This window comes from Podarcis vaucheri (assembly GCF_965113315.1).
Source record: "Podarcis vaucheri genome assembly, chromosome: 6".
NCBI classification, from domain to species: domain Eukaryota; kingdom Metazoa; phylum Chordata; class Lepidosauria; order Squamata; family Lacertidae; genus Podarcis; species Podarcis vaucheri.
In genome coordinates this window covers 3,849,203-3,872,968 of record NC_138764.1, presented here as the reverse complement: position 1 = coordinate 3,872,968, position 23,766 = coordinate 3,849,203, and the positions used below count along the sequence as shown (strand labels likewise).

At 46.6% G+C, this 23,766-nt stretch overlaps 1 protein-coding gene across 5 annotated transcripts in view; it reads left to right on the top strand.

Annotated features, from left to right (window-relative positions):
• The window catches only part of PDE4DIP (phosphodiesterase 4D interacting protein), a gene marked incomplete at its 5' end in the record, with an annotated part of 102,890 nt that overhangs the window by 22,532 nt on the left and 56,592 nt on the right, over positions 1 to 23,766 (top strand). For 4 of the 5 annotated variants that reach the window (XM_082226637.1, XM_082226638.1, XM_082226639.1 and 1 more), the window contains 5 exons: positions 630 to 740; positions 14,258 to 14,334; positions 16,145 to 16,253; positions 17,735 to 17,910; positions 18,841 to 18,958. In XM_082226637.1, the coding sequence (XP_082082763.1) occupies positions 630 to 740; positions 14,258 to 14,334; positions 16,145 to 16,253; positions 17,735 to 17,910; positions 18,841 to 18,958 (591 nt within the window). Of the gene's footprint in view, positions 1 to 629; positions 741 to 14,257; positions 14,335 to 16,144; positions 16,254 to 17,734; positions 17,911 to 18,840; positions 18,959 to 22,092; positions 23,011 to 23,766 lie in introns of those variants that run through there. The other variant, XM_082226636.1, reaches the window with a different exon arrangement.

Here is a 23,766-nt window from a genome sequence, read left to right as displayed (position 1 = left end):
ATGTCAGGGCTCACTAGGCCCATGAAGGGAAGGGAGCGGAGAGTTCTTTCCTTTCCTCAGATGCAGGATTATGTGATGGAACCAGATCTCCAGTGGCATTTGAGGGGGTTCTCCTCTCCTTCCCCGCCGTGCTGTGCCTTGATCATGTTACTCATCCCACACCTGGCCCAGGCACAATCTCTCTGTCTCCCTCTGCAGCGAGTGGGGCTGCCCTAGTCGCCCTGTTTCCCTCGGAGCTGCTAATCTCCTGCAGTTGGCGAGGGACGGTTGCAGATCCCTCCACAGCCTCCACAGCCTGTCTCAGATTACACCACTTGCGAAGGGGTTCATGCAGGATGAGCGCCTGCCAAGGATTCCTCAAATACCTCCTGGAGGTAAAAAAAGAAATGGAACTGCACTCTGCCCCAGAGTTGAGCAGCAGCCGCAGAGCTGAAAGGCAGCTGACGCCCAGAGCTTTGAGCTCATCCCAATGTCTCCATAGGCATCCCAGGCCTTGTGGCTGTAGCCCATTTCTTTGGGCTTCCCCTCTTTTCTCGGCTTCACAATGTTACTGCAGTAAAAGGGGTGAGAGGAGATTTCCACCCCATGGATCGCCCACCATGTCTAATGGCTACCGTACTCTGTCTCAGCACCTCAATGACTTGAAGAAGGAGAACTTCAGCCTCAAGCTGCGCATCTACTTCTTGGAGGAGCGCATGCAGCAGAAGTATGAGGCCAGCGGGGAGGACGTCCACAGACGGGTGAGCAAACAGCCCTGCAGGGCCTGGGGACTGCAGAGTCTGAGCTCGTTTGGCCCTGTAGGCAGAGCTGGGCAAGAGTTTTCTATACTACTTAACTGAAGAAAAGTCACTTCATGGAGCTAACGATGCTTCAGTGCATTGGGCTGCTGCCTAGGCTGGCAGTTCTGCCATGGTGTCACTTAGAAGTTGGGCTCTGGCTGGAGTCTGTCCTTCTGACAGGAGTCGTCTGGGGTTCACTGCTAGTTATCACTGCCTGGACGAGGGTTTTGAAATATGGGGGGTGTGGGGAGCCTCGTGGAAAACACGAGAAGAGGTGAGAAATTTGCACGTACCCTCCAGAGATAGCTGTTGAACCTGCAGAGTTTGTGTTTTTTCACTTTGGGAACAAACTGCAGCACTAAGTATAATAGTCTTTTATGTTCTTCTTGGTAATTCAATCAGACAACTTTGTTAATGTGCACCAAACTTAGAATTCTGAAAACATGAGCATTGGAGAATAAAACACTGTGACAACAGAACAGAATGTATAGCATCGAAATATAAAAATGCAGTATCTGGGCAATTGAAACTCATCTTGTGAGGATAATAGTTGCAAGCAAATGGGTTTCTCTAAAAGATTTGTTTGTGGAAGGTGCTTGATTTATGGATTTGATTTTTGGGGGTTCCTGGCTAATGGGTCAATTCCGCCTGCATGAGCGGATGCTGAAAGAAAGTTTGGACATTGGAATGTATCCAAAGGAGAGGAAAGTGTGACTTTTGGTTGTTGGTCAGAAATATCAGAGGAGGAAGGATTTGAAGGGTCTGCTGCTGCTTTGGGGAATGGGATGCAAACAGTTTTCTAGGAGTATAGCATCTAGATCAAGGGAAGTAATAGTGCCACTGTATTCTGCTCTGGTCAGACCACACCTGGAGTACTGTGTCCAGTTCTGGGCACCACAATTCAAGAAGGACACTGACAAACTGGAACGTGTCCAGAGGAGGGCAACCAAAATGGTCAAAGGCCTGGAAACGATGCCTTATGAGGAAGGAACGGCTAAGGGAGCTGGGCATGTTTAGCCTGGAGAAGAGGAGGTTAAGGGGTAATATGATAGCCATGTTCAAATATATAAAAGGATGTCACATAGAGGAGGGAGAAAGGTTGTTTTCTGCTGCTCCAGAGAAGCGGACACGGAGCAATGGATCCAAACTACAAGAAAGAAGATTCCACCTAAACATTAGGAAGAACTTCCTGACAGTAAGAGCTGTTCGACAGTGGAATTTGCTGCCAAGGAGTGTGGTGGAGTCTCCTCCTTTGGAGGTCTTTAAGCAGAGGCTTGACAACCATATGTCAGGAGTGCTCTGATGGTGTTTCCTGCTTGGCAGGGGGTTGGACTCGATGGCCCTTGTGGTCTCTTCCAACTCTATGATTCTATGATTCTATGATGCTGATGTACAGAGAAGTACTGCTACTTGTCACCCATATATTTGTAAATCAGCAAGTGTTTCAAAAATGATATCTGTTTCCTTTTTTAAAAAAAATATTGCATTTTCAATTTTTGTAATCACAATATCCATACATACATCAATAAACTCAAACCTCGTTCTTACCAGAGCATCGACCTCCTCCCACCCCTCTTCTGGACTTCAATATATATTTACTTTAATCTAGCATTTCTATAACCACTTTTTTACCTTCTCTAATTTTTATATTTCCCCTTGTTAAATGTAAATCAGTTCCTTATATTGTCGTTACAAAACATTTCAACTCAAAGCTACAAACGTTTTCAGATGTTTACAATATTCTTTCATATATAATATAATATAAATTTGCTCCAATCCTTTTGAAACAGTTCGTCGTGCTGATTCCGGATCTTCCCTGTCAGCTTTGCTAACTCAACATATTCCACCATCTTACTCCGCCATTCTTCCAATGTTGGAATCTCCTGTGATTTCCATTTCTGAGCCAAAAGTATCCTTGCGGCCGTTGTGGCATACATAAAAGTATTCACATCTTAAAAAAAAAAAAATCATCTCCAATTAGACCTAGCAAAAATAACTCTGGTTTTTTACTGAAATTATATTTAAAGATCTTTTTTAATTCATTGTAAATTATGTGCCAATAAGTTTTCACCTCAGTACACGTCCACCACATATGGAGGAAATCCTCTCCTTCTCCTTACATTTCCAACAATTTCTATCTTGATTTCTATACATTTTTGCAAGTTTGGCTGGTGTCATGTACCATCGATACATCATCTTCAATAAGTTTTTTTTGAGTGACATACATGCTGTAAATTTAATTGTTTTGGTCCATAATTTTCCCCATTTTTCAAAATCAATATTATGTCCCAGATCCTGGGCCCATTTAATCATAACACTTTTTACCTCCTCATCCTTTGTGTGCCACTCCAGTAATAGCTTATACATTTTTGACAATATTTTCCTTTTACTACTCAGCATTTCAGTCTCTATTTTTGATTTTGTGCTACCAAACCCAGTTCTTTTGCTATCTTCTCTGAATACATCCTGCAATTGGTGATACTGCAACCAATCAGTTAGTTTTTCTCTCAGTTCTTCAAATGGCTTTACCTTTAGTTTATTATCCACTTCGATTAACAGGTCTTCGTATGTTTCCCATTCACTTCCCATGTTTTTCTTTTTTACTACAAAGGCTTACAATGGAGAAAGCCATCACAGAGTTTTGCATTCTAACAATATTTTATATCTACTCCAAACCTCATATAATGATTTCCTAATAGGTAAAGGTAAAGGGATCAGGGACGCGGGTGGCGCTGTGGGTAAAAGCCTCAGCGCCTAGGGCTTGCCGATCGAAAGGTCGGCGGTTCGAATCCCCGCGGCGGGGTGCGCTCCCGCTGCTCGGTCCCAGCACCTGCCAACCTAGCAGTTCGAAAGCACCCCCGGGTGCAAGTAGATAAATAGGTACCGCTTACCAGCGGGAAGGTAAACGGCGTTCCGTGTGCTGCGCTGGCTCGCCAGATGCAGCTTTGTCACGCTGGCCACGTGACCTGGAAGCGTCTCCGGACAGCGCTGGCCCCCGGCCTCTTGAGTGAGATGGGCGCACAAACCCCAGAGTCTGTCAAGACTGGCCTGTTCGGGCAGGGGTACCTTTACCTTTAAAGGTAAAGGGACCCCTGGCCATTAGGTCCAGTCATGGCTGACTCTGGGGTTGCAGCGCTCATCTTGCTTTATTGGCCGAGGGAGCCGGCATACAGCTTCTGGGTCATGTGGCCAGGAGGACTAAGCCGCTTCTGGCGAACCAGAGCAGCGCACGGAAACGCCGTTTACCTTCCCGCCAGAGCGGGACTACTTGCACTTTGACGTGCTTTCATACTGCTAGGTTGGCAGCAGCTGGGACCGAGCAACGGGAGCTCACCCCGTCGCGGGGATTCGAACTGCTGACCTTCTGATTGGCAAGTCCTAGGCTCTGTGGTTTAACCCACAGCGCCAATAGTGTGCTTTAAAAAACCTCTATGTATTTTAACCTTAGGTAAATGTAAAGGTACCCCTGCCCGTACGGGCCAGTCTTGACAGACTCTAGGGTTGTGAACTCATCTCACTCTAGAGGCCGGGAGCCAGCGCTGTCCGCAGACACCTCCGGGTCACGTGGCCAGCGTGACAAAGCTGCATCTGGTGAGCCAGCGCAGCACACGGAAACGCCGTTTACCTTCCCGCCAGTAAGCGGTCCCTATTTATCTACTTGCACCCAGGGGTGCTTTCGAAGTGCTACGTTGGCAGGCACTGGGACCGAGCAACGGGAGCGCACCCCGCCGCGGGGATTTGAACCGCCGACCATGCAATCGGCAAGTCTTAGGCGCTGAGGTTTTACCCACAGCGCCACCCGCATCCCTTATCGTACCACAAATACGCGTCACATCCCTCTAAATCCAATACATCTGTATTATCCAATGTTATCCAATCTCTCAACCAGCAAAAACAAGATGCCTCATAATAAACTTTTAGGTCCACTTCCAGTACTTTCCCCCAACCCTGTAAACTTCTCTACTACTCAGAGAAGAGGGGAATATGCAACAATATTTTTAAACTGTGGTTTTCAAATTGTGTTTGAAGGAAGACTTGGTGGTTCTCTGAAGTTTGCCAGGGTTTTCTCAGAGTGAGTGTCAGAAATGGTGGGAAGCTTATCTGAAAAGCAGCTTACTGACCACTATCAACCTTCTTTTGCAATGTGCAGCTGCAGGAGAATGTGATGACTTTCTAGTGCACACGCTCCATTTGTTTGGTGTGGCGGCAAGGGCCAGGGAGCCTCGCCAGTGCTCCGGATTAACCAATGGTGTACCCTAGCCTACAACATACCCCCAATCTTCTGCCATGTGCTGTGATTCCTCAGCAGAAGAGTCAACAGGAAAAAATTCCTTGGAGGTGGAAAACTTTAAAAACCAGCATTTAGAGCAACTTAGTCAGGCATGTCACCAGACTCTAAGGGAGTGGTGTTTGACTTACTCACTACCCACAAAAGGGTGTTCACTCAAAGCAAGTGTACATATCTGTTTAGTTTGCCAGAGAACTTGATAGAAATGGATGTGGAAAGTTGTAATGGAATGAAGGCGGTGCATGAGAGAAGCCTGTGTGGACGTGTCAGATGTTGTGGGGGATTCACACTCTTCAGACGGAGATGGAGCCTGGTTGGAGGCAGCTTGAAAGTGCCATATATTATTCCATCTCAGAAACTTTGCAGGCAGTAAATTGGAGACTAGGTAGGTTGGGACCCTCTGCCCACTTAAATCTAAGATTGAAACCTACGACACTTAAACCTAAGATGGCATTCACGGTGCTCTCCTAGTTCTAGTCCCAACAGGGGTGCAATGAGGACCAGAGCCTGGGGCCAAAATCTGCCTGGCACCTGGCCTCTGGACCACCACAAGGAGGACAAGTCTCACCAGGGCGGAGGAGGCTGGTTTTCACAGCATCCTTTCTCTCATTTCAGTTTTTTAAGTATCTTACAGCAAGGAGGCAGTTAGCTAGGCACATACATGGTGACAGATACGCAGGGACTTTGGAAAACAAAGCCAGCTATGGAGGTCAAATTCCAATGTCAAAATGGAGCTAACATTTTGAAAATATGCTTAATGGCACTCTTTAAGAGGCCCAGGTAGCACCTGTTGTGATTCATGAAGCAGTAAATAGAAATACAAGTAGAATGTCTTATTAAGAGCAGGGCTGTAGTTGGGGGGGGGAGGTGAGGTGGGCCCCTGCCATGGGTGCAGGCGAGCCCCCCCCAAAAAAAACGACTTAGAAATATGTCCATAAATATACCTAAAAATAAAAATATCAATTATTGCCTCATAAGAAAAGGTTTTAAATAGAGGGTGAATTGAATGGGTGGGGGTGGGGGTTAGAGGAGAGGCGGAAAGAAGAGTTCATTTGTCAGTGACTGGGGAGGGGCGCAATCTGTGCGGTTCTGCCAGGGGCGCAAGATCACCCAGCTACGACTCTGACTAAGAGACTTACCAAGGCAAAGTGGAAGGGGAGACAGGATATTGCCTGGTTTTTTCCTATATTGACGCAGATTGATAGGTGCCAGTTATGGTCCCTTCATGTATGACAATTAATTCAAGTGAAATGTTGACAGCTGACTGCTGGACCTATAGTATAATTCCCCATCTTTAAGAAAAATGTCTGGGATAGCTGCCCACATGCTGACCCAGTATGTTTTTTTGATGTCCCCTCAACACAATGTTCTTCAGCATGGACTGAAGAGAAACAGGTTCTATCCCCATGAAAGCTGACTTTCACAAGGGACATAGCACAATTGACCCCTCTTTTGTTTTTAAATTATCTTGTTTATAAAAACCTGCATGTCACATGTGTTGGTCTTTCATCTGCCTTTGACTCCATTGACTGACCGCATCTCTGGGGGGAAAACTATCAGTTACTTCATTTGACTGCTGCTTCTTATACAACAACTGCACTTTAAAGTTGATATTAAAATTGGAAGTGGCCTTGTCTTTCAGACTCAATATTTACATCGAGAGATGCAAAAAAAGGTTGGACCAACTAATGATGATGATCCACTTATTTCTCCAGTAATATCATGCCAGGATATTTCTGCTGAATATGAAAATGAACTTAAGATTCCTCATATTTTCAAGTACTCAGATATTTGGACTTCATATATTAAAATTAAATCCAAACATTAAAGGGCAGCTTGTCTATGAGAAGCAACTCTTTGGGCCTGCTAGCAGTTCCATCAACAGCCAAAGTTTACTGTGCAACAGGGCAGAGTAGGGCCTTCTCTGTTATCACACCGCATGTGGCAGTTCATTTGAATGAACATGCTGGGAGTCTGGACAGCAACTCTTGTTCCCCTGATTCTTTAAGATATTGCAGCCCTGGCCCAGGACTGGGATTCCACGATACAGTTAGGCAATTTAAGACCCCGGACTTAAAGATTTTGCAGGGCCCCAGGGCCAGCCCAGTCATAAGGATGACTGGAGGGGTCACCTCAGGTGTCAGAATCCACAGGGTGGTGTCCCCGCAGGTGGGTGCCCCCGCCAGGGTCCTGCAGTGGCCATGGGCAGCACCTCCCTGTTTCGCCTCAAGCAGCAAAATGGGACTGAGGGCTCTCCCTTTAGACAGTCATGTGAATTCCTTTGGTTCCCAAGCACACAATTAGCATTCCTCTTCTTCCCCAGTTCACTGTAATTTCATGCTTCAGAACGACTTCTACATAGCTAAAAATAAAAAATAGTATCATTATCTTAACCAGAAGGTTCGCAGGGTGGCACACAATGAATTAAAATACAATACAGCAATATTACATAAAAATAATTAACATCACAGCAGTCCAGCTTCAAAAGAAGCCAGTTTTTAAACCAACCACCTCCATGGCCTGATGGAAGAAAGGCATCTTTGCCTGACATCTAAAAACAGTGAACACGTTCAGTAGTCTCATCTCCAGTGGGAGGGAGTTCCAGTGAGCAAACCAAGAAGAACCCCAACAGGTGAGGAAGAGCCAGCCCACAGCAGAGCTGCTCCCCTCCTCAGCTGGAGCATTTGCGCAATCGACGGCCTGGGTTATGGAGGTGGGCGAGGCTCATGCCACTGCCCAGGATTGAAGGCCACCTCAAGGATAGTACCACACACAATGCAGACCCCAGTTTGACCAGCAGTGCATGCGAGTGGAGGGCTGTGGGACCTGTGCCATGGCTTCTTGTACTCCTCGGGTTCCCAGGAGTGTGTTTACTTGGGGCTTTTGTTCATTGCCAGGACCAGCAAGACTAGCAGGGCTCAGGCTGCTGCCCACCCTGCCCAGGAAGAATCAGCCCGGACTCTGCAGGAGAAGGAGCTCTGCCTCACTATCCTTTTAAAGTGTTTGGAGACTCTTAGATATAAGGTGATGTCCAGATTATATATCTGGACTTGAAAAAGGCTTTTGACAAAGTCTCTCATCAAAGGCTCCTGAGAAAACCAGCAGTCATGAAATAAAAGGACATGAATGTGGATATGGTGAGGAGTTATGAGTGCCAATTTTTTGGCTCTGAAAGGTTGCTAAAGTTCATCCCTCCTGATCAGGAACAAAATAGAGAGGTAAAAGTGGTCAGTAAATAATTTGTGCTGAGTTGAGTAGCATCTTTCAACTCCCATGAGCACAAATGTGGGTGCACACATGCTGCCTCCCATAAGTAGCAGAATATGCCACAAATGTGCTTTACCCACAGGGTCACATAGATGTGCATTGTGGGGATGGGTGGTATAAACATCTGTCCACCACCTGGCTGTGTATCCATAGCCCTGTACGAAAGGAGGGGAGGGGCTGGCCAGAGCTCCATGGCAGAAGGCCTGTTCTGCTTGCAATGTCCTCGGGTCCACCAGGCCTCCATCATCTCTGGTTAGAACAATCTCAGGGGGAGAGTCTGGAAGAGACCCGAGGTGCTCGTGAGCTACCACCAACCAGAGCAGAAAATACTAGGCTTGATGGACCCATCTTCTGACTTTGTACAAACACATTCATACTAAGCACTTGGAGCCAAGAGGTTTATAGTCAGTGCACTGCAAGAGAAATGTCACCCTGGTGTTGACAGGTGCCCTCAAAATTGTGAAAAGCAAGTGCAGGCAGCTGACATGTCACAGAACTGCCAGCCAATAGCTTCTTCTCAGAGAGGGAAGTTATAAATAGCCTGGTTACTGGGGGAAATGATTGCGAGGTTTGTTCTGCTTCTTGCTGTGGGAGGGAGAACAAGTGAGGCAGCAGAACTGGCAGGGCCTGATCAGACAGGGTGGCTTTGCAGCAGGAAAAGAGAGGGGAGAACCTGATGTGCCAATTTTAGTTTGTCAAACATTTGCCAACTGCTCCCTTGCTGTACCAGACCCGTCACAAACTCACATCACAAACTGGGAAACAGTTCAGTCAGTAAGGAGTGGCACATCTAGCAAACTAGAGAGGTGCCCTAAATATTGGACAAATATTGGACGCAGCATTCTGCTCGGTTTAGATCTCCTGGCTTTCGAGAGTTGATGCCAAGCCCCAGGCAGCTGTTTATGCCAGCCAGGGAACATTGCTGGAGAAAGTAAATTGCAGTTGCTTGAAAAGCACTCCCAACTTTCTCTCTGACTGGAAAAATGGAGGCCGTGGCACTAGGAGAGTAGAGCACACCATACAGGGAAACTAGCAATGGCTGGAAAGGTGACATTTGAGCCATCAGCTTCCTAACCCAGGGGCCATCCACACAGAAGTCCCCTTTATTTGTGGTGCATCGCTGGACTGGCATTTTTTGCCAACGCAACTGCTGCTCATAGGACACATGCAACGGAACATGCCTGGGCTTCCTTTTGTGCCATGTTTCTAGGAACAGGTCCAGGCTGTAAAGCTCTGTGTCCAAGCACCTCCCCCCCCCTGCCAGTGCTTTCCCCACAAAAACCACTCTTTATTGCTGAATCAGAGCAAATGGCAACCCATGGAAAAACTCCCATGGCTGTTTGCTCTGATTCAGCAGTAAAGAGCAGGTTTTCCTGGGGAAAACAGTGGAGGACAAAAAAAGCGCTTAGAAATGGACTGAGAAAGTGTGGGCCTTTGTCTAGAAAGCCCAGGACAAAAGATTTGTGTGGATGCACCCTGTGTCTCCCCTGTTTGTAACACTGTTGCATGCCACTGCAATATGCAATGAAAAGTGTCAGGGTCTTAAGTAATGCACACAAAATCAAGTGGGTGGTGCCTGAAAGGTCACTTTAAAAAAAATTAAATCATTTACCTGCATGTGCTCCTCCACGTCTGCGCAAACTAATCATGCAAGTTAATAAAGAGTGTGATCTCCCCATTGACTGGCTAATTCCCCAGAAATGACCTGTGGGAGAAATATTCTGTCTACCAAGGACCCTTTTACTCCGCCTCGCCATTTTGGGGGAACCAGGCTCTTGATCCCAATTTAAGTTGATGGAAAAGAAAGACTTGGTTAGATCCCCAGCGGTTGGGGTGGGGTGAGAAGCCCCACCAAGATTTATTGGGGCAAAAGGCTCCTTGGCATGTGTTGGGATTAATATACCACCACAATCATGTTCCTACCACAGCCGCAAATTTAATTCCTCCACCAAAAAAATGAAATGCGAAGGTTTGGGAGGAAGGCACAAGTGCAAGTGAACACAACAAGAAGCAGCGTCCACAAAACATGCAAAATATGACCATCAGGAAAGTAAAATGGAGGATAAAACTTCATTCCTATAGATTCCAGCTCTTTGAAGTTAAAAGTCAAGGAAGGTGGGGGTAAAGGGCACCAAATTGATTCTGCAAGATTGGAACTATTTCTGTGGTAATAGTAACAACTGCACATCACTGGTTCACATGAAAATCCACAGAGAAAGAGAAATGCAGCCAGTAAAAAGAAATTGGCACAAAAGAAGTACAAAGAACAATGGAATAAATGAGCAAAAGTGGCCGTACAATGGTACCTCAGGTTACATATGCTTCAGGTTACATACGCTTCAGGTTACACACTCCACTAACCCAGAAATAGTGCTTCAGGTTAAGAACTTTGCTTCAGGATGAGAACAGAAATTGGGCTCTGGTGGCACGGAGGCAGCAGGAGGCCCCATTAGCTAAAGTGGTGCTTCAGGTTAAGAACAGTTTCAGGTTAAGAACGGACCTCCGGAACAAATTAAGTTCTTAACCTGAGGTACCACTGTATTATTATTGTTTGGGCTGTGGGTCTTCAAGTGCTTCATGAGCAGGCAGGAAACAATAGTACCAGGAAAAGTGTGGGTTGAACCTGAGGGCACCAGACAAGTCAGAAGGTGGCTGTTGAGCATGTGGGCGAGGGATCCAATTGTGGATGGGCAGCTCAGATTCTCTGTCCGAAGCAGATGATCTGTGTCCTCTAAAGCAGGCAACTGAAGTCGGGACATTCTGTTCCAGGAGAGGCAAGCATCACATGGGTCTGCTGGCTTCTGGCCATGCTATTCACAGGCTACTGAATAATACAACTTCTGCTCCTTGGCTTAAATTGGCACAAGGGGAATACAAAAGTGGCAAGTGACGCGGAGTTTCATGGAGCAGCTTGTGTGGGGATTTGTGGGCAGTTGTGCTGGTGCTTTACCTGCTTGACAGCTGGAACCCCCAGTGGAGCCGCCTGTCTTCATGCCATATTTGCACAAAGAGCAATTTTATGTGACCACAGTGACACGGTGAATGGAGAGGTGGCAGGGACCCATGTTGGGTTGAGCATGGGATGAAGCAGTCATGTGCTCTTTGTCAGGATGTATCCAGGGGGCAACCTCCTGGATTCAGAAAATCTCACTACTGGCCAGCTGCCAATCTCCTCTTCTTGGGCGCTGGTTCTTGGTGGATTTTTTCTTGGTTAGGGATTTTATAAGCAGAGGCTGCATGGCCAACTCTCAGTGATGTTTTGAGGGGTGACTTTCCTGTCTTGGCAATAGGCTGGGCTCCATGACCTTGTTGGTATGCACTGTGTGTGTGTGTGTGTGTGCAGTGCCAGATTTATGTATAAACTAAACAAGCTCTAGCTGAGGGCCCCACTCTCTTGGGGCCCACCAAAAAAATTAAAGGGAAAAAAACCTGGATGTACATTTCCAAAATATAAGATAAAAAACAAATAAAATAAAACCTACATACAGCAACAGTGTTTTGTGTTGTGTAGGCTCCTATATGTTATGTGCAAATGGCTTTAGATACCTATTAGGTCCATAAATTACCATATAGCATATATTCAACACAAAAAGCAGCAACAATTTGTTGTTGACAAGGACAGCTGGACATATAAAGGGCCCCATTACCTTCAGTAGCTGAGGGCCTCATCAAATCTAAATCCGGCCGTGTGTGTGTGTCTATCTGTACTTTATAATCTCCTTTATATTCTTGCAAACTAAGAGTGGGCTCAAGTCCATGAACATTTCTGCCATCATAAATTTGTTAGTCTTTAACATGCTATATGGGACTCTTTGTTGTTTTTACTTGGAAACTCAGGAATTTATTTTGAGTACTGGGACTTAATGGAGCACAATAATCCACTCCTGCTTAGCCAAAGCTTTCTTTATTGGACCAGAGGCGGAGGCATGTTGTTGATTCTGTTGACAGTAAAAATAAAAATAAAAATAAAAAAGGGGGTAGTCCTTTTAATTCAAATGGGAATCTAGATTCCGCCCCCCGCCCCCAAGCCAGATAGTTAGGTCATGCAGCTTCTCTCCTTTAAAACAGTTTGGGGCAATTTTTGATGGCATTCTTTCCTTCCCATTTTGAGAGCGGAAAGTGCAACCAGACTGGCACACGCCACAAGCGGTGCAAGATTCCAGGGATTCTGGGCAGGGTTGTGTTTCAAGGCACAGCAGAGATGAGTGTCTTTAAGAAGTATGGTTTAATTGACACAACTTTAGACCTAGAGCCTTCAGTGTTGCCCCTCTCATTGCTTCATCCAGCTTGGGTCTAAAGCAGCCTCCAGCCATGGTCCCTGGTCTCTGGGCGCCAATGCTGCATATGAGTTCTTCTTACCCCTGTCCCCCCCCCCACCAACCCATAACAATACAAATAGACAGCAAAGCAATTGTGCAAGTTTCAACTTTACTAAGATGATTTCTAAAAGTGCGTTAAGGTAGATAACCTAAGGAGGGGTTTTAGAAACCACTGCACTATCTCTTCCTGCTTGCTTTTTTCTTTCTCTCCCCACCCCTCTCCCCACTCCTTTTGACACCATATCATAGTTGCTTGTTCTCCTCAAGTTCAACTTCACCAGAAGCTGATGGAGCTGCCTGAAGAGGTAGAATTTTAAAGATAAAAAATAGTTTGTTGTGACAGCAATTTGATCAGTCTGGAGCTGCTGCTGCTGCTTCTTGTCTTCAGACCTCTCCACATGCAATGCCCTGACCAAAGCTGCATGTTGGCTAATCTTAAGGTGGGGAGGAGCTGCTGCACAAAAGAGCTGAATGGCTTCAAAATGCCCAAGTCAAGGCAGAGGAGGAGGTCACAGTGGCCATGGTTAAGTGGACACAAGACTTTGGATATTCAATAGCCATGCCACAGTGGGAAAATTTGTGCGGAAAATCATTGGAAATTGGAAATTTACAAATTGTTATGTCTTAAGAGAGAATTTTCTAAAAATGCAACACCAATGGTATCTAACACCTTGGAAACTGTCGAAGATGTACAAAAGTGTCCCAAGCAACTGTTGGAGGTGTGGAAACACTTTCTATCACATGTGGTGGCTGTGTAAGAAAATCCAGGCATTTTGGGAGAGTATCCACTTAGAACTACAAAAAATGATAAATATTTCCTTTATGAGAAAACCAGAAGCTTATCTTCTGGGGATTACAGATTTGGATATTCCACAAAAAATGAAAGGTATTTTTTTATATGCCACAGTGGCAGCAAGAGTTCTTATCGCTACAAAATGGAAGAGTGATGAAATCCCCTCTATTCATGAATGGATCCAAAAGCTAACAGAATATGCAGAGTTAGACAGTCTATCAGAAAAAATAAAGAACAACCCAAATCAGGAATTTGTCTCAAAATGGGAAGTCTTCAAAGCAACTAAGTTTAAACTCTGTCGCAGCATTTGAATAACTTCGGTAGTAGCTTTAAGAAAGATATGAGACCTAAGATAAACCAATAATTAGTTAATCTATGATAAAAGTGTGTATTGGCAACAAATAATATATAATTGAAATAAGGAATAGACGGGAGGTCAGGTCTGTAGTTCAAGGACCACTTTTTGCTTTATTGATTTGTAATTAATATTGTCTTTATCACTGTTTTTATTTGCATTTTTGTTTTGTTTTTTCCTTTTTTGGTGTATCAACAACAACAACAACATGCCCACCCAGTTAGGCTCCTGATAGAGCACCAGAGTAATGCAACTGCAATAGTTTGTGGAGATTTCTCTCTGTTTATATTTCACCATGTCTTCAAAAAAGGGAAGCTCTTTGTGTGCTGCTACCAGGTACCTCAGTATTTGAAGTCAAAAGGAGACAGACCTGCTTCCAGACTGGAATACTGGTGCAGCAGGAGAGATCCACAGCTGAGCAGATTATGATCCTTCATGCCTGTTTGTACCTTTCAGAACATCGAGCTGAAGGTGGAAGTGGAAAGCCTGAAGCAAGAGCTCCAGGAGAAGCAACAAAGCTTGGACCAAGCCCGGTAAGAGGTGGGACAGATGGATCTGCAGAGCCCGGTTCACACACATCCCGCCCTTAGGAATGCACACACGTGTGTGTGTGTGTGTGTGTGTGTGTGTGTGTATTTGTGCATGTACACAAAGAGAGTTTACTGGGCCCTTCTGTTTATCTTCTGCATTACACCAAGGTCACAATCCTGTGTTCACATTTGAGTTCCCATTGAAAAGAAAATCCAGATCTGGATTTTCTTTAATTTAGAATGCAAACCAAGTTTCTTGCTTTGTCACTAAGGGTGGATCTAAACATGGGGGTGAAAATGCTATTAAAAAGTCAGAAATCAGATTGTTTCAACAAAAGAAAAAAATCTCTATGGAAAATTGTGTTTTAAAATTTCCTGCTCTCTGGTGCCATCTGGTGTTGCATGTTTATAGCACATTCAAATGGCTGTTTCTTTACTAATGTAGCTGAGTCCCAAGATGCCTGTTATTGCTCATGTAGAGCTAAACAGTCAGAGTCAGATGCCTCAGGTATTCAGAATGTTGCCATTTCTATTGAATCCCAGGCAATTGGGAGAAGGTTTCTTTGGACTGGGTTCAACTAAATAGTTGTGTTAGCATGGCAGGGCTTCCCTGCTCTGCTCCCCCTGGCCCCCTCCCCCCAAATCAGCTTTGCGGGGAGAAGAGGGTAAATCTTTCCCCCTCCTGGTAAGCAGCCTTAGTGCAACATTGAATTCCACCCTTTGTTTTTAAAGAGGTCAATAAGACATAAGCTCTGGGGACAATTTTCATTTTAAATGCATTTCTTACTATCATTGACATATACACAACAGACAAGCATAGTCAACAACTTACATTGTGGTTTATTCCTAGAGGGGGATCCATAGGAAAAATACAAATCTTGTAAGGTACAATGAGACATGTATATTCATTTCTTAAGTTCTCTCGTCCAGTCTCTGGGGACAGTTTGCAGTCACTAGGGTGAAAGCCTTTGATTATGTCACTGGGTGAAACAAGCAGGCTCTGGGACTCCATTGCTTCTCTTCGCAAGGCTGGGGAGCAGAGGGAGCAACTGAACCCTAAAAACATGCTTTCTGGGGGTTGCTCTGTTCTGTTTGAGTTGGCATTGGTGCCCTGGAGTTTGACTAAATAGGTCTAAGATAAATGCACTTTCTGTTCAAAAGCACATTTTCTTTTACCAAGCTGCAGAAGAACTTTGGGTTGGATCCATATGTAGTCATACTTTAAAGTGGACTCATGTTTGATTTCTTCCAAGCATTAATGTACGAGGAACGCTTGTGTTCCAAACTATGCTGCTACAACTTTTGGTGACATTGCTGCATTGAGCTTGGTGGATGGATCCTACTCTGAGTAAGCTTGTGTTAGGTTTGCATGGAAGTAAAATTCAGTGAAATAAATGTAATTTTCTTCTGTGTATCTGTCGTTAGGATTGGGCTATAACCCCAAATTGACAGGTTCCTCAACCCTGGCCTAAGGAGTTTTAAGTATGTGCAAAAACGTTTGTCCCTCGTCACTTTGATCTCTCGCTTTGAGCGCACCAAGTTCCCTTGGGCTGGGCTTGTCCATCAAGCCTCATGTTGTCTCTGCTCTGCCTGCCGGTTGCTCTCTAGGTTCTCAGGCAGAGGCCACTTCCAGCCCTGCTGCTTGGCACCCATTTCACAGAAGGTGCCAGTGAGGATCTGAACCTTGCTCTTTCTGCAAGCAAAGCTGTCAGTCTCCACAGACCCATGGCTCCTCCTTTTCTTGTTAGTATTCCTTCTGCCATGTACCAGGAGTGTTTTTTTCCATCTTGCCAACTAGTGCTATGAATTTCAGGGCAGCAGCTGGGAACCTGGGTAGTCAGAATGAGGCTAAGATCTCTCACCATCAACAGAATGAACATGCCTATGAGATCCTGGAGAAGAAAATCCACCTTCTGCAGGAGGTGAGGAAATTCCCTTACAGGGATTTATGTGTGTGTGTTTTGCTGACCATTTTAGTAGGGCACAATCATGAGATCATGCAAACACAAAAAGTATAATAGAAATAGATTCGCCCCAGAAGGGTCAGTATTCAGGTAAAGAAATGGCATTCTGGAATGACTGTTACAGTTATGCTATATTATACTTATGTTTTTTACGTTTTGTTTGCGTTTGTTTTGTTTTTCTTTTCGTTCTTTGTGTATTCAGTAGAAATGTTTGTCTTCTTTGTTTCATTTGTATTTGCATAATAATTCAATAAAAAAATTCCAAAAGCTTAAATCTTATAATGAGCTCTGTTTAGATTAGCCACTCAAGTCTGTTTAAAGATAATTAGCATGTAGAGCAAGCTAAGCTCTTGGACAGCATTTTACAAAGCCTCACTGAGGGTAACTATCCTGGAAAAAGACAGTTGGGAAATGAGGAAGTTCAGTTCTAGTGTTGGGTATCAGTTTATTCAGGTGTGAGATTTGGGAGTTCCGTGGCTCTCACTTGTGGATTCTGTTCACCCTTGCTCCAAGAAGTGCTCCCATCAAAGGGAGTTTATATGCCCCCTCCATGTTTAAATAGCACATGAGGGGCTGCATGCGTAAGTGCCATCTCTGGCTGGCCGTCCCAAGTGCATCAAAAAGGTGCAATGAACGCAACAAGAGATGTGTGTAGAATCCTCCACATGCTGGAAGAGCCTGATCTCATCAGGATCCCCTCTCAAACGGAAGAGCTATGTAACCTTAGGAGTGGTCCTGCATTGACATGGAACTTGCTGTCTAACCCTAATTCAGTTAAATGATGAGGAATATTTGTTTTCTGGAGTAAATATGCTTGCAGCCTAGGAGCTTAATGAAAACCATTACTTCAATGTACTTACGGCTAGAGAATGGTGTACATGTGAACTCTGACCGCTCCTGGTCACCATTTGTGATGGATGCAGACTCTGTATCAGAGTCAGAATCTGTAGGTGCAAAACAGAGGAAGCGATGTATATCCAAGTTGATTTAGGTGGGGTGAAGGGGTCTCATTCTATGATGTGGTTTTGACAGACTAACTGTACTGACATTCCATACTGAATGTTGACTGTAGATTTCACGAATGCGTTCATTCTCAATGTCAAGTGAGAGAATGACTTTAGTGAGGTGTTACAAGCAGTCCAAGCCCCTCTCAGAGCCATCCATCCTGCCTGTGAGCCTTCCCAAGACATTTGTGGCCTGCCAAGTAGGATGAAAATACCAGGTGCCTCCTCTAGATCAGTTTTCAGGTGACACTTGGGAAAACTTTTACAGGGCTCATGTAAATATCCATCACAGTCTTCTGCTGGCCGCCTCCTGATTTCTTCTGAAGAGAAAGACTGAGGTCTCTTTGGTTTGGACACAACAGGAGACATCCAAACTGGAGCCACCTCCTCTTTCAGGATTCCTTTGGCTGATTTCATCTCTGATTCTTCCTTTAGGAAGCCCAGTCGGCAAAGACCAAAGCAGAGAGGATGACAACTATGGCAGAGGTTGAAAAGGATCGCTGTCTGAAACTCACCAAGGAGCTGATGAAGTTCACCAAGCTGCAGGATGAGACCAGGAAAAGCCAGGCTGTTTTGGAAACCTACAGTGCTATGTTGGCTGAGAAAAATAAGTATGTTTCTATGGGTTTAGTTCCACTGATTCGGTTTGTGTCTGCCACCCGGAATGTTAAATCTTCTGAGAAATTTGGGGGATAGGGTTTTTTTATTTTCCCCAAAGTTGTGTCAGTTTGCATTTCTTAGTGCAGAAGGTAGAGATCTTTCCTATTTTAATTAATTCAAGAGGGTTCTGGAAGCTTCTTTGTATGAAAGAAACAAGCAGAAGGTTCATTATATTTAGTTATCACTTCAGAGAAGCTGAGTACAGCTGGCTTAAAAGTGGTCCTGTTATCTCTTTCTCTCAAGGTCATGCTGACTATAATAATAGGCCAGAAGCAGCCTGGATTTGCTCTCTTTCTTTCTTTCTTTCTTTCTTTCTTTCTTTCTGGTGTGGTGTTCTGTACACAGTATGCTTAGTGTTAAGGTTTAGTCTTATTATTTGTAACTTTAAGTTAAGTTAAGTCTGCTGCCAATCCTAAATGTATAGATTTGACCATTATGCTCATTTGCCTTCAGTAGCAGTAAAGCTCTGCTGGATGAAATAAAATTGCCTCTGGTCTATTTTTGGGGAATCCTGCAATGTGTTTAATTTTTTATTCTAACTGTATGCTGGAATCTGCTCAGGATCAATATTGAGTAGAATTCATGACAAGTTGAAGAGGTCTGCGCAAACTTTGTATCTCTCTTTTGGGGGCAGAGGTGAACTGGAAGTCTCCTGGCTTGTTTGGTTTTGTGCTTCGTTGGTGGAGGAGGTGCTCCTCTGACTGACAGGCTGACAAAGCCACCCGTAGCTCATTGTATTCGCCTCCATGATGTCCTGACCTGGTCTAACTAACTGCCCACAGTTGTGCCAAATGGCCATCCTGCCCTGTATCTCTGTATCTCTGTATCTCGTAGTCTTCCTTGCTTCCAGCCATGGTGACCAGAATGTTTTTCCTCTGCAGGAAGATTGAGGAGCTGCCTTGGAATCTGAGGGACAAGGAGCAGCTCCTTGAGCAGCTCTCCACAGAGAAGCAGAACCTGTTGCAACGTTTGCAGGAGCATGAGGAAATGAAAGTGCAGGTAACAATGCAGCTGAAGTTTCTCCCGTGCAAGCACTGTTTTTCTAATGGTTCTTTTGCATCCCGCCTGCCCAAACGGCCTGCTGTCAATCAATGTGGCACTGAATTAGTGGATTGGAAAGATTAACTTAGAAAGGAAGCTGGAGAAGAGCAGGAAATGTATACTGCTGTTGGGTATATATTCCTTGTGGTCCCTTCTCTAGCCACACAAGATGTTTCCCTCTGCCTGGGAAGGGTTTAAGCTGGTCTTCAGAGGCCATGAATCATTGTTTTCAGGAAGCTGCCTCCCTTTGCCACTTCTCTTCCCACCTGTGCAGATATTGGCAATGTGGCCTCCTTGCATCAACAAGAACCCCTTCAGTCCCAATCTAATCCTCAAGCATCATTGGACCCGTAACAGAATCCCCCCAAAGATCCCAGATACCTTCCAAATATTATTATTTTTGCTAATACAGAGTAAAGCAGACATGCTTTGAAAATGAAACAAGCCTCACAAATACCACGGGCCTTTTCACCTACACATTACACTTTGAGTACCTCCCCCCCCCCCCCGGCAGTCCAAATAGAAAGACCATTCTGTCCTCACATAGCAGATGAGCCGACAGCCCTTGTTACAGAGGCATTAATGTGCAGTGTCAATTGAAAGAGGCAAGCTTCTGCTTCAGCGAATGCAGGCAGAGGAGCAGCATGGTTCCACCTAAGCCACCAGTAGACAAAGAAAGAGATAAAAAGCCCCAAAGCTGCCAGGAGTGAGAAGGTGCCTTTGCTGTTATGTGGCATTCCTCTCTCTCTCTCTCTTTGTACATGTGTGTATTCCTGGATGACTGTTAGCAGGACTGAGGCAATATCGCCCCCTGAAGCATGGAGCTGCAAATGTACTTAATAAAATGGTCCAGTGACATGGGAAGACCAGGGAGTTATGTTAATAATTACTTATAATATCAGGCAATAGCTAGTAGCTGCTCATCCTGCACTGAAATCACAGGAGGAAATAATGGGGGAGTGGGGAAACAGCTGCATTTCTCTACATACAAAATACTGCATTTGAGCAATTTGTAGTCCCTACAAAATAAAACAGGGACGTGGGTGGCACTGTGGTTTAAACCACTTAGCCTCTTGGGCTTGCCGATCAGAAGGTTGGCAGTTCGAATCCCAGCGATGGGGTGAGCTCCCATTGCTCTGTCCCAGCTCCTCCCAACCTAGCAGTTTGAAAGCACGCCAAAAAGTGCAAGCAGATAAATCGGTACCGCTCCGGCAGGAAGGTAAATGGCGTTTCCATGTTCTGCTCTGGTTTCGGTATTCCGTTGCACCAGAAGCGGCTTGGTCAAGCTGGCCACATGACCTGGATACCTGTCTGTGGACAAACTTCGGCTCCCTCAGCCTGTAAAGTGAAATGAACTCCACAACCCCAGGGTCATCTGTGACTGGACTTAACTGTCAGGGGTCCTTTAACTTTTTAACAAAACAACAACAACAGTCAACTGCAGTTATCTGACAATGTCCTCTGGATTCTCCATCAAGGTGAGTATTCAAAGGAAGGCGATTCCAGAGAAAATAGCTAACGTGGAAGGAAACTGTGTTTCTTCTCCTTGTGGTGGAAGAAAGCCAATTATTTGTCTTAGGTTCCAGTCTAAGTCTCTTTTAAAAGTATAAAAAATGTTTTGGTCTTCAAATAACTTTCAAAAAAAAACATGCAAGTCACAGAATTAAATGCAGCATTCCAGTAATAATTTCATGGCAGAATAATTGTCTTACTTCTCCTTTGTGTTAGAGCCAGTGTACTCCTCCTTTCTTTGTTCCTAAAGCTTAATGGCTTTTTATCCTGTGTCTTAAAGGCGGATCATTTATTGGAAAGGCCATGACCCTCTTTCCATAGGCACTAATTTAATGTGGGATTTGTGTTCCTATGGTTTAGCGGAATCAAACATACATCGCCAATGGCTTAGTTCACATGTAATGCTGAGCCAAACTATTGTTTAGTGGGGAAAACACTAGCAGGTACGTTCCTGGCAGCTGTACTCCTCCCTTGGGAACCAGGCAGAGGGCCTTTTCGTTGGTGGCACCCGCCCTGTGGAATGCCCTGCCAGCAGATGTCAAACAGATAAGTGGCTATGTGATTTTTAAAAGACATCTGAAGGGAAGTTTTTAGTGTGTGATGTGGTATTGTGCTTTTACAATTTTTTGATGGGAGCTGCCCAGAGTGGCTGGGGAAACCTGGTCAGATGGGCGGCATAGAAATAATGAATTAATATTATTGGTCCTCCTGCTCCTGCACTGTGGCTTGGCTAAGTGTGCCATCCAAACCTGGGCATGTGGTTTGCCCCCCAAAACCAGGAGATCAGGTTCAGACAGCACCCTAAACTGAGTAATGGTTTAAGCATGGCAGCAGGAGAGCTGGGGGAGGAGTTCAGTGATGCCAGTCTATGAGGACTGTGAGTTCATACTATGCTTTGGCTTAGCTTTATCTGCAAACTGAGTCGGTGTCATCATCACTGCTCTGTCAATTGTATTACTCACAGATACATAATTCTTCCCTTTCACATACATAATGCAAGCTCAAAGCATCTGAATTTGCATATCTGATGTGACTGTACATTTAAGGTTTGCCTAAAACTTTATTTTTCTGGTTTTTAGTAAGTCACTGTGTTCTATGTATTTAAATCCTGATTGCATGAAAGTTCATTTTAGATGGCGTAATCATAGAACTGTAGAGCTGGAAGGGACCCTCAGCGGTCATCTAGTCCAACCCCCGCAATGAAGCATCTGGGGCAGATGGCCATCCAAGCTCTGCTTAAAAGCCTCCAAGAAAGGCCAGTCCACAATCTCTAGAGGGAGACCGTTCCCCGGCAGAACAGCTCTTCCCGTCAGAAAGTTCTTTCTCATACTGACCTGAGCCCATTGGTTCAAGTCCTGCCCTCCAGTGGGAGGGAAAAGCTCGCTCCATCCTTCCCGGGAAGGTTTCGCCTGCCTCGCCGGGTGCGGGGGCTGCCGGGGCGGGGCGGGGCGGGGGACTACGACTCCCAGAAGCCTCCGCGGGCCGGCGGCGGCCGCCATCTTGCCGGGGGACCGGGCGCGGGCGCGGCCGGAGCATCTCTGGGCGGGCGGGCGGCGGGCGGCTGCTCGGGCCGCGCCGGGATGCGCTCGGAGTGGTGCCGCGTGTGCGGGCGGGCGCTGTGCGGGACCCACCGGCGCTGGCTCTTCCACGGGGCGTCGGGGGCGCCGCCGCCCCCCGCGCCGCCGCCGCCGCCGCCCTCCCGGCCCAGCCTGCAGGTGCTCCTGGCTCACGCGACGGGGCGCGAGGTGTCCCGCGACGGGCGCGCCGAGTTCGCCTGCGGCAAGTGCGCCTTCCTGCTCGAGCGCGTCTACCGCTTCGACACGGTCATCGCGCGCGTGGAGGCGCTGTCGCTGGAGCGGCTGCAGCGGCTGCTGCTGGAGAAGGAGCGCCTCAAGCTGTGCCTGGCCGCCCTCTACCGGAGGACCAACGGCGCCCCCGAGGCCCCGCCGGAGGGCCAGCCGGGCGGCGGGGGCGGGGGCGGCTGGGACGCCCGCTACCTGGCGCTGCTCCAGGAGGACTTCGCCTTCTCGGGCCTCGAGTGCTGGACGGAGGGCGAGGCGCGCGCCGACGAGCCGCCGCCCGGAGCCCCGCGACGGTGCCGGGGCTGCGCGGCGCTGCGCGTGGCCGACGCCGACTACGAGGCCGTGTGCCGGGTGCCGCGGAGGGCGGCGGCGGCGAAGAGCGGCGGGCAGCCCCAGCGCCCCGGCGACGGAGAGAGCCTGGACGACGAGGAGGCGGACGGGCGGAGGCGCGCCGAGGAAGCCGGCTCGTCCTCGCCGGAGTCGCTGGCGTCGGGGCCCGCGGGCGGCGGCCTGGCGGCGGCGCTGAGCCTGCTGAAGAGCTTCGGCTGCAAGCCCGTGCGCAGCCCCCGCGGGAGCCGGCTGCCGGTGCCAGCGCGGAGAAGCCCCGAGGGGGCGGCCGGGGCTCCGAGCGAGGCGCCCGAGCTGCGCGAGCTGTGGGAAGAGCTGTGCGCCGACTACGTCCCGCTGCGGCCGAAGGTAGCGCCTCCCGGGCTGCTGTCGGGGGCCGGGAGGGAGCCGAGCGGGAAGGAGAAGCCTGTTTTCCGGCGAGGCCCTCGGCCGTGGGATGCCGGATCCGCCGGATCCTTTTTAGGTTTCCGAAGGAGCGGCTGGCCGCGCATGTAAATGGGCTACAAATCCTTGTTTTCGTTTTACCGTTAAGAATGCATTTTATTCAAAACGTATATTGGACTTCGTGCAACAAAGCAGTGCTTTCCCCCCAAGTGGATGTGTTGAGCATCAGGGCAGCAGAACCAAATCCCGCTTTCTGCGCTGTCATGTAATTAAGTACAAAATGTGAAACTGCAAAGTTGGCAAAATTATTTTTGAAGGAGGAGAAACCCTCAAAAGGCATGGATTGAGGAGGGGGTGGTCTTGTAAACTGAGTGTACACCTGGCAGCATTGTGACAATTTTCTCTCCTCTTAGTGACCTTGTACAGATGGGATCTAATATGGGGTTGTGCTGCCTATAGACAGACTTCTGCAGTTTAGATATTCTAAATAATTGGTGTGTCACCTTGAATTAATGGCAGCTCCCCTAGAACTGTGTCAGCTGCAGTCACCAACATTCTAGGTACCATATGCAATGGAGTCTTGGATTCTCTTGGCTTTGCTAGAATTTGAAATCTCATTAAGTTCAACTTCTTTTTGTATTTAAGAAATTGTGCCTCTGTCATCTTTAATTTAGGAACATCCATGTCAGCTGAATTGGATTCACGTCAGTGATAAGTGCT